This window comes from Elephantulus edwardii, unplaced genomic scaffold, assembly GCF_000299155.1.
Source record: "Elephantulus edwardii isolate Elephantulus edwardi_28Jun2011 unplaced genomic scaffold, EleEdw1.0 scaffold00044, whole genome shotgun sequence".
In the NCBI taxonomy this organism is placed as follows: Eukaryota; Metazoa; Chordata; class Mammalia; order Macroscelidea; family Macroscelididae; genus Elephantulus; species Elephantulus edwardii.
In genome coordinates, this window is record NW_006399794.1 from 6,985,650 (window position 1) to 6,996,810 (window position 11,161).

The following is an 11,161-nucleotide window of genomic DNA, read 5'->3' on the forward strand; positions in this document are numbered from 1 at the left end:
TTCTCTCTTCTGCTGATGTCCAGTTGAAACATTTCCATTATAATTTCAGCAAGCTTTCTCATCCCCAACTAGCCTTTTAATCACTCTCAGACATTATGCTCTTGAAGTGGCTCCTCCACTGATGTGCGACCATAACTTCAGACTGTAGAGTCTATTCACAGGTCAACTCACAGGTGTAACTCGATTATTCTCTGAGCAGAGATTATGGGGATGGCACAGGATTGCGCCAAGTTTCATTCTGTTGAATGGAGGGACTCTTTGTGTCAGAACTCACTCAATAGTATCTAATAATAACCACAAAACCTTTGTATGAATTGTTGCTTCCTTTCTTCTGAAGAGAGCTGTCCCAGCAACATTTTAATTCCATGTTTTAAGGACTCAAGATTCTACTCTCTTTTTCCTTGGTACTTCAGCATCTACAAATGCCTCAGTTTCTGATAATCTTTAGCCAGAGGCTACTGCAGGGTGAGCTATAGGTCAGTTACAACCTGATGGCATATAACACCACCACTTCCTTTAGAGAGGCTACCTGCTTTTCAGATCTTTGTCTTTTTGCCGCTGTGTGTCTCCAGGCTTTGGACCACAGTTTAAATAATGCGCTATGCTCACTGGGCTATCTATTTCTCTCAGAGTACCCAATTTCTGAGGAGGTTGCTATTGTTGTTGTTATGGGCTATTGACTCACCTGCAACTCAAAGCAAAAGCTGTGAATCCTGCTCTATCTTGAGCCAGTCTTGCTGTGTCTGACATACCTACCCCAATTACCCCAATTCCTAGGGAGCTCCTGTGGCTTAGTGGCAAGAAGCTGCCCTGAAATCCCGAAGGCATGTGGTTTGAGGAGACCAGCTGCAGGATAGGCAATCTCCTCCCATTTGATTAACTGCCTCTGAAAACCCGCCGAAGGGTCAACTATGGGTTAGTTCTGACTCAACGGTACACAAAAACAACAACCTCAATTACTGTGTTAATATATCTCATCTGGGGTCTTCCTCTCCTATGCTGTCCCTCCATTCTTCCAATTATGATAATGTCCTTCTCTGAGGACTGCTCCTTCCTGGCTATATGCCCAAAGCATGTGAGGTAAAAATTCTTGCCTCCAATGAACAACCTAGTTTTACCCTCTCCAATATATACCTGTTTGTTCTCTTGACAAGTCCACGGTGTGTTCAATACTCTTCTCCAACACCATCACTCAAAGGCATTGACTTCTTTCATCCTTAGTCATTACCCAGCTCTCTGATGCATACCAAGTAATTGTGAAGATCATGACCTGAATCAGGTGTACGTTGGTCTCTAGACTAACATCATTGTTCTTCAGCACTTAGGAGATGTCCCTGACAGCAGATTTCCTCAATGTGGAGTCTCCAGTTTCTTACATGAAGTAATAGCTGCTGAGGTTTCTGAGATGATCAAAAAAGAAATGAATCTGTATAAAGCATTTAGCATAAAGTAAACACTCAAAGACTGCTATCTATCTACTCAAAGACTGTTCTTGTTATGACTTGAGTGTCTCTGCTGAGTTAGAACATGCTCAACTCTGAAATCCTAGGTATGACAGAGACAGTGATGCTGATGGGTGAAGATGGTCTGATGAGTATAGTTTTTTATATACTTGTCATGTCACAACACTCCTAGCAAATATGTTCCTGGTCTGCATAGGGCCAGATACCCAGGGGCAGGCTTGCTCCTAAAAAGTGAAAAAATATATTTTTGAACCCAAAATGTTTAAAGAGGCAGACAGGGCCTAATAATGTGTGCGTAAGAGAGAAAGAATGGAGAGAGGGATGGAGAGAGATCAACACACCTCCACATCTCCCTACCTAATAAACCTATTCAGTCACACATGTCATATGGCAAAGATGCACAGAGGAAATGGCAAGGAACCACCTATGCTCATTTTTTGGGGGGCTCTATTATACCTCTTTGATGATAGTCTCTGTGCAACAGTTTTCCAATTACCAAAACATAGAGCGACTGAGGTGCCTCCAGATTGTTCTTGTTTCAGCAGGAGCTTCTCTTCCACTCTCTTCTCCAGGTTACTGCTCTGACTACCACTCCACATCCTCCTCACCATGACTCTGTCTCGTGGCCCCGAGGAGACATTGCTGTTTGCCTTGAACGACCTTGAGGACGAAAGCTTCAAGACCTTAAAGTTCCACTTGAGGATCATGACCCCAAGGGACGGTCATCAGCAGCTGACTCGAGGAGAGCTGCAAGACCTGAAACGCGTGGAACTGGCCTCTCGACTCATTCAAATATATGGAGCATATGAGGCCGTGAAAATTGTGCTTGAGAGTTTGAAAAAGATGAATCTGTTGGAACTCGTGGGCCAGCTCAGCCTTGTTTGTCTGAATGGTGAGTACAGCGGAGGAAAGAAGGATTTAGGATGTCATCAGGATCTCTTTCATGGCATTTCAAGAGATCCTCTAGAATGTGTGCCTCCTTCCTCCTCCAAATTTATGCCTTTCCCCCTCTTCTCCCTCTCTGCCCTTGCCTGGGGAAAGCCTAATACTCCAAGGTCCTAGGCGATCCTCAGCCAAGGTTTCTGATAACTGTTGGATGGAGAGCATGAGCTTTTGTACAGAAGGACTATAGTATCTAACGGTTATAATGCTTTCCCCCCTCACCTTTGGTTGTAATGTTAGAGACAGGGGTAATATTGAAAAAGGGGCTTGAAAATCTTGGGTGACATACGTAAAGGCCGTATACATAACACCCTACAAAATAGGGAGGCATGGAGCCTAAATGGCCTATCATCCCTTCTGGTAGAGGACTAGGGGATCTATTGATAACTGGGCATAGCCCTTCTTTCTTCTTAAGAGCTATATACAGAAACAGAAGGGTTCAATAGATTCAACATTTTCTCCAAAGCCGGAGGAGGAGGGAGGGAATCTTTCTTTTTTAAAAAAAAATTGGTTTTAACTTTATGTTGTAGATTGCACACTACACCTTACTACACCTTATGATCATAATCAGGAAGCACACAGGCAAAGCCTCCCTGACAGGGAGCTTTCAGCACAGCTTTCAGTTTCTTTTGTCCAGGTTTCTTCTCAGCCCCCAAGGACAGGTTCCTCTTGGTCTCCTTAAGAGAAGCTCCCTCTGACCTTTAGAATAGGTTTTTCTCAGGTCCTATCACATCGGGATCCTCTCAGCTACCTAAGGACAGACTCCCTTCACCTCCTGAAGTATGTATGTATGTATTTATTTTTATTCTTTTTTTAAAAAATTATTATTATTTGTGTGTGTGTGTGTGTGCCGTCAAATCAGATTTGACTGGTACAGGAGGAGACTGTTCCTCCTTCTCCAGCAAAGCATCTGGTGGATTTGAACCGTTCATCTCTGGGATTACCTCCTGAAATTTTAAGCCTATGGCTTCTGGCCTTGTACCTGGCCCTTCTGGAGTTCTCACTGTCCTTACTGTTACAACTCTTCCCCTCCTCCCAAAATTATGGAGCTTACTAGGGAAACTCAAAGGCTATAATGTAGGTTTGCAGCAGGATACAAGTGCTCTGTCAGGACAATTTCTGAAATGTGCTCATAGGCACCTCAGCCTTCAGCTTCATGGCTTCAAGACAGTGTTACAAAGCTGCAATTATGGAGTCTCCCACCCAATCCTCAAACAAACTTGACCGAAGTATCCTAGTGCTGGTTCTGTGAGGTAGTAGTTCCAAGGTCAGCTCTGTCTCCCATCAGATCTCTGGTTCTCTGCTGTAGCAGCTGCTCCTGCAGGCCCTGGTTTGAATGGTGCAGGAAGGTTTGGCCCCAAAGGAAGTACATTGTGCATTCTCTGCTTCTTCTCTGCTGGTGGTGAGATTCTTAATTTCGTCTGCTGAATCTTTTCAATTTAATGGCAAAAATAGCCAATCCTCTTGTGAACAAACACACACACCATTCGCTTGTCCTGGTCCATCCATGTGCAAAAATCAAACTCAATCACTAGGAAAACCATTTTGAACAATAAACCTTTGACACCACAGTCTAAACTCTGGCTTTTTGAGCCATTAACTGTCGTATTTGTAAAATTAACTTTACCCTGAAAATCATTTTACTAGTAATATTTGTGAAAACATGTCAGCCAGCTCTTTCATGCCTAATGCCTTAATGTCCCATCTTAGATAGACAATGTCTGACTTCCCCATCCCTATCAAACCAGTGCTCTGAGCGAACAAGCATGTCCCTTTTGCTGAAGAATCTTCTATTCAGTTTGGAAACCGTGAGCATTTACACCCACAAGCAAAGTCCAGTTAGAGCAAACCATCAGTTTACAGCAATCGCTAGTTCATAGCATGGAACATCTTGTCTTCATCTGGTTGGTTTCTGGTCAACTAATCCCCAGCTATCTGTGGCAAGGTCCAAACCGACAAGAGCTGCCAACTTGAAAGTCCGCACTTCTCCCTGCATTGCAGACCAGCTGGTCCCTTTACGCAGTCTTAGCCACATCACCCAGGCCCCCTTGCCCCTCCCGCCCGTGGAGTCACTTCAACAAGTCAGGACTCCTCACGACTCCCTGCTCCTCAAGCCAGCAGCCCTTTTTCTCTTATTCACACATCTATGCATACTAGGTGGACGGTTCTGAAGGAATATGTCCAAGCTCAGCTTATCTCTTCATTGCTGCATGACTCCTATTTCCACTCCAGTGGATCCAGGTGATCACTATGAGTGAGCCTACCTGTCAGCTCCCATCAACTTCAAGTCTTGGAAGGGGGCTCTCCTTGGCACCAACTTTATCCTGCCTCAAAAGTCAAACATCCAGTTTTAAAAAGTCAAATTCTCTCCTTTCCCCCTCTCTTTCTTCCTGCTCTTTCTTTCTTTCAAATTCAAACTTCTTCAATCAAAAGTCCAAGGTGGATTTATAAATCCATTCAAATGCAAATCTTCTCCAAGTAGTGGGTGGGAAGTAATCTTTCTTCTAAACTAAGCCCCAGTATTCACTACCAAATTCTGGTTTTAACAGGCTTATCCCCACGGCAAACTTTCCCTTTTAGTACTTCCAGTCAAGAATTGGCTATTACATACTTTCTAAATCTACACTATCTAGTATTCATTTATATTATATATCATTTTCCCCCTCCGTTTTTTATTAGTTTGCATATGATTTTTCATATACATTGTGTTTTATTTGTGTAAATTATATTTTAGACAATCTTTCATATATATATATATATATATATTATCTTATATAATTAATTACTATTGATCTATACCCATTATCACCCCATGTTTTCAAGTCCCCATTGAATCTCTCCTGTTCTTTCACTTCCTGTTCACCCACTAACATTTGCTATCCTGGTGATTTTCTCACCCTCCCCTTTTTCTGCCTGTCATTCTCCCTTTCCCCCTTTTAACATTTATAATTATCTTATTCAGTTATCCTCTTATTTTTACAGTAGCGACTTTATGTAGTATTTGCCCTTATGTAACAAAGTTATTTCACTCAGCATAATGCTCTCTAGACTCTCTCATGTTCTATGTTGTTGTTATGTGCTGGCAAGTTGCCTGAAACTCATAATGACCCTCTGTACAACAACTCTGACGCCTGCCCTGTTCTGGGCCAGTCTCACTGACTCTGATACACCTACCCCCATTGTCCTAGTTACTGTATCCATCTATCTCATCTGGGGTCTTTGTGTCCATCCTTCTGAGCATGATGCCCTTCTCCAAGGATTAACCAACACATGTGGTCTCCTGGCCACGTGCACAAATATGTGACCTGGAGCTTCAAAATCCTAGCCTCCAAGGAGAAACTAGTTTCACCTTCTCCAAGACAGATCTATTTGTTTTCTTGGCAATCTGTGATATGTCCAACACTCTTCTCCAGCACAACTCAAGGGCATCAATTCTTCTTCTATCCTCCTTAGTCATTATCCAGCTTTCTAATGCATAGCGAGTAATTGAGAAGATCATGGACTGGTTCAGGCTCCCCTTAGTCTCTAGACTGACATAGTTGTTTCTCAGTACTCTGGAAAGATCCCTGACAGCAGATTTACCTAATGCAATTAAGTAAATGTTATATACTATTTTATGAAATTATTGTTCTTAGTGCTGCATAGTATTCCATTGTGTAAAGTACCCCAATTTCTCAATTGTTTCTTGTAGAGTTGATCTTATTTTCATGAATTCCTTGAGTTCCTACTTTTCTGCAAATGATCTAATTTCTCCTTTATATTTGATTTGAAATTGTTAGCAATTGTTTCCTTTCAGCCTTCTGTATATGCCATCCCATTTTCCTCCCCCCTCTCATGTGGTTTCTACTGAGAAATGAGAGCTTTATCTTTTGAGTCTCCTCTGTAGGTGACTATTTTTCTCACCCTACTTTTAATATTCCATCCTTGTCTTTGATTTTGGAGAGTTTAACTATGATATGTCTTAATGTTTTTCTTTTGGGGTCTAGTGTGTTTGGTCTTTATAGAGCTTCTTCACTCATTTTTCATGGATTCCTGGAAAATTTTCTTCTAATATCTCTTCCACAATTTTCTTAGTGCTTTCCCTTCCTGTATCCCCTATTCTGCAGTCCCAATCGTGCATATGTTGTTTTGTTTAATGACATTCCACGTGATTCTTGCATTTTCTTAATTTTCCTTTGTATTTTTTAATTTTTCTAGTTAGTTCTCATTAAGGTTCTTCAATTTCACTGAGTCTCTGTTCTATCTCTTCTATCCTGCTTTTTTGTCCCTCTAACATGTTTGATATTTCTTCAATATTATTATTCTGATTTGAGCTTCATGTTTTTCTCTTGTTTCTAGCACAGTGATGGTTGTATCTTCTGTCTTGTATTGATTTTTTTAAAAGAACTTCAAATTCTTTTTATTTGTTCAGAAAATTCAGGCACTCTAACAATTGATCTAGATTTTTCAGTCTTGCTCTGTGTTGCAATTTCCTTAGTTTTTTCCCTTCCATAAATATCTCTCTTATAAAATGAGCTATTATCTTTTTTTATTTCTACCTCTGTATTTTTATGAGTGTGCATATAATTATTCATATACATTGGGTTTCATTCATGTACATAGTCATGATTTTGTGTGTGAGTTTCATACTTTCTTTTATTGATATTATGTTTCATACACTCATTCCCTTACATTGTGTTTTATAAAATTAATCACTATTGAACTATGCCCTGTCTTTTTAGGTCCCCACCGGATCTTTCCCATTTCCTTTACCCCTTTTCTCCACCCACCACATTGTGTGACCCTGTGATGTCCCCCCTACCCATCCTTACCCTTCTGCTCTCACTGAGCCCCCATATACCTTTTACTGATTATCCTCCTATTTTTACAATAATAGTCTTATATTTGTCATTATGAGACTGAGTTAGTTCACTCAGCCTAATGCTGTCTAATCTCTCCTGCATTATATAGCATTTTAAAAAAATCTCTTGAGTGCTGCACAGTATTCCATCATGTAAATATACCACAATTTCTCAATCAGTTCAGTTGTAGTTGGACATAGGAGCTGTTTCCATGCTCTTGTGATTGTGACTAATGCTGCTATTAACATTGGTCCACAAATCTCCATTTGTGTCTCAGTTCTAATTTCGTGGGGGGTATATTCCTAGCAGTGTAATAGCTGGGTCAATATGGAGTTTCTATGTTCAGCTCTTTGAGGAATTATCAAACTGCGTACCAGAGTGGTTGTACCAATTTATAATCCCACCAATAGTGTGTGAGAGTTCCAATCTCTCAACATCCTCTCCAACATTTATTTCTTGTTGTCCTATTAGACATTGCCATGCTACTATGGTGAGATGGTATCTCATTGTGGTTTTTGTATTGATTTTTAAAAATTCTTGCATATCTTACTAATGGTTTCATTTCTTTCTTGCATAATTTGTCATTTCTTCAGTATCAAATCTTGGAACTCCATAAAAATGTTTTCCTTCTGCCTGCCTGTCTCCCGGGTATTCATTAGGCTCCCGATTTGGTCTGTTTTTTAAAGAGAAGGCTTGTTTTGTCTTTCCTAGTCATTTCCTTGATAGGTGAGTTTCTTCGTGGTATCCATGAGGTAGCTTCTGAGTGCAGTTTTCTTGGTCTCAACTGCAGCAGCAGCGGCCGGCAGGTTTTGGTGGGAGATTTACCATTGTTTTACTCTTGGACCAGAGCAGGAAATGGAGTCTCAGGAACAAAGGCAGCAGACTGTCTTTTTTTTTTTTTTTGCATTGTGGAAAGGGCCTTTATTTGGGGAGGAGCATCACAGGTCAGTCAGCTCCCCTAGTGCAGACTGTCTTTAGGCTGAGAATCCTGTGGCCTGCGTGCTTCTGGCCTAGGCTCTGGGGTCAGAGGGTAGGTTCACAAGCAGTGGCAGCAGTGTCCTGTGGACTTCCTTAGGAGGCCTGTGACTCATGGACCCCTGTGCAGGGGCTGGGAGAGCAAGCTCAGCTGAAAAGGTGGCAGGCTGTTTTTAGGGGGAGAAGCCTGTGGTCCCTGGCTTCTAGGCCTGGAGTGGAGGCCAGCTCACCAGCAGTGGAAGCAGTGATGTGCAGGCTTCACTCACATCTGTATTAGAACCTGGTTTATCTTTATTATCACGCTGTTCTCTAGCTTCCATTTCTATCCCTTCTCTTGGGCTTCATGTCTTCTAATAGAGATATTACACACATTTAGTGACACGTTCTTACACACAAAAACTTTCACAACATACATGCTCTTATAAAAACTCATATAGATATACACTCATACATTCTTCCTACACAGAACACATGCACTCTCTAAATATACACCTACAAACACATGGATGTAAGAATTCACTAAAAAAAAAAAAGAATTCACTCAAATTTCACAAGTATTTACATACACAAAATACACCCTTGCACACTCATTGGATGTATACATTACATGTGCAATACACATGCAAATTGGTCTTATCCCATGGAGCCAGAACTATGACCATTAGGGCAATACAACCTAGAGAGCATGGGGGGTGAAGCCAGATTTTGAACAACCTTTGTATTTTTTATCTCTCATTTAATGACCCACTTGTCTGGCTTAGATTACAGAGAAAAATACCGAGAGCACGTGCGCTGCCTTGAGGAGAAACAAGAAGTGGGCATCAACGGCAGTTACAATCACCTGCTCCTGGTGAGTGGATCCAGCTCAGGAAGCCCAGAAGTATCCACCTGCCCGACTCTGGAGCAGGAACTGGTGTTAGTGGAGGATCTGTTTGGCTCCGGGGAAAGGCATCACACATCCACAGTGGTGCTACAGGGTCTTGCTGGCACAGGTAAAACAACACTGGCAAGAAAAATGGTACTGGACTGGGCCAGGGGCACTCTCTTCATGGGCCGGTTTGATTATGTCTTTTACGTGAGCTGCAGGGAAGTGGTTTTGCTGCGAGGGTGCAAACTGGAGCAGCTTCTCTGCTGGTGTTGTGGGGACAATCAAGCACCTGTTGAAGAGATTCTGAGACATCCAGAACGTCTCCTATTCATCTTGGATGGCTTTGATGAGCTGCAGAAGTCCTTTGCTGAGCAGTTGATGAAGTCAAGTTTGAGTTCCAAAGAATGTGAGCTGCATCTTCTAATTAAAAGAACAATACTTTGCAAGTCCTCTCTTTTCATCACAATTCGGCCCCTGGCTTTGCAGAATCTGAGGGGCTTGTTGAAAAAACCGCGTTATGTCCATATTTTAGGCTTCTCTGAGGAGGAGAAGAGACGGTATTTCAGCTTCTATTTCACAGATGAGGAGCAAGCCAGAAATGCCTTTGACATTGTACAAAGATATAAAGTTCTTCATAAAGAATGCCAAGTTCCAGGTATTTGCTGGATGGTGTGTTCCTGGATAAAAAGACAGATGGAGAGAGGTAGGGAAATATCAAACATCTTTAGGAATAGCACTGACATTTACATGGCTTATGTCTCCACCTTCTTGCCACCTAATGACGATGGGGATGGCTTGAACCTTCCCCGGTACAGTGCCCTGACTGGTCTGTGCACTTTGGCGACCGAGGGGATCCAGAAGCAGCAGTTTCTGTTTGAAGAAGCTGACCTCAGGAAGCACAATTTAGATGGACCCTGGCTTGCTGATTTCCTGAGCAGCATTGACTACCACGAGGGATTTGCCGTTAAAAGGTTCTACAGCTTCCGCCATATTAGCTTCCAGGAATTTTTTCATGCCATTTCCTACTTGGTGAAAGAGGAGCACAATCAGCTGGGCCAGGAGTCCCACAGCGAATTGAAGAGGCTTCTGGATACAAAGAGTGACGATAGGACTCTTGATGTACGGTTCTTGTTGGAAATACTGAAAAATGGGGAGACTGCTTCCATCTTGGAGCTAAAGTTATGCTTCAAAATTTCTTCCACAATAACGCAGAATCTGAAGGATTTAAAAAAGCAACTGGAATCTATGAGACATAGTAGACCCTGGAATTTGGAATTCTCCCTGAATGGGTCTAAAATAAAGGACCTAAAGAATAGTGTTCAGATGAGTGAAGCATCATTTTCGTGGAAAAATAAAAATGTAAGTCAAGGATCCAAAGGACGCTCATTTTCTGTCAAAACCAGCTTGAGAAATGAGCAGGAAGAGGAAGAAAAAAGTCATCCTATGGACAAAGAAAATGAAGCAGGAACTCAAAATGAGACTTCTAACGGGAAAGACAGAGACACTAGAGACAAGAGAGTTATGAGCAGTTGGGTGGAGAAGTGCGTAAATGGAAACAATAGAGATGAAGTGGCAGAGGAATGTTGGGTTACAGAGACAGGAACATTGGGGAAAGCAAGACAGAGCAAAAAAGACAGAAGCAATAAGACTGATAATGGGTTCTGAAAGGAATGGAAGGACAGAGGAACAAATAGAAAAGAGAAGGAATATATAGAGGCTTAGAAGTTTAAAAAAAAAATCCCATTTGTCTAGTGATTTAAGCTAATTATAACCTCCTATGAGTGAGTGATGTCTTTAAGTGGTGATGCTGGAGAAGAGTATTGACTATACGATGTACTGCTAAGAGAGAAAAACAGTTCCTTCTTGGAGAGAGCAAAACCAAGCTGTCCCTTGGAAGCAAGGATTTTGAAGCTTCATCTGACATACTTTGGGCATGCTGCAAGGAGGGATCAGTTTTTGGAAAGGGATGTCATGCTTAAGAGGGTGGAGGGACAATGCAGAAGAGGAAGACACTCGATGAGATGGATTGATTCACGACTGCGGTAATAGGGGTAGGTCTGTAAGAGACAATA

General features: G+C 41.8%; 1 protein-coding gene across 1 annotated transcript; it reads left to right on the forward strand.

Moving 5' to 3' along the window:
• Nucleotides 1-2,072: 2,072 nt before the first annotated feature.
• On the forward strand, nt 2,073-10,754 carry NLRP10 (NLR family, pyrin domain containing 10). Its single transcript, XM_006885604.1, has 2 exons — nt 2,073-2,355; nt 8,983-10,754. The coding sequence occupies exons 1-2, from the start codon at nt 2,073-2,075 to the stop codon at nt 10,752-10,754; spliced, it is 2,055 nt and encodes a 684-aa protein (XP_006885666.1).
• Nucleotides 10,755-11,161: the final 407 nt, after the last annotated feature.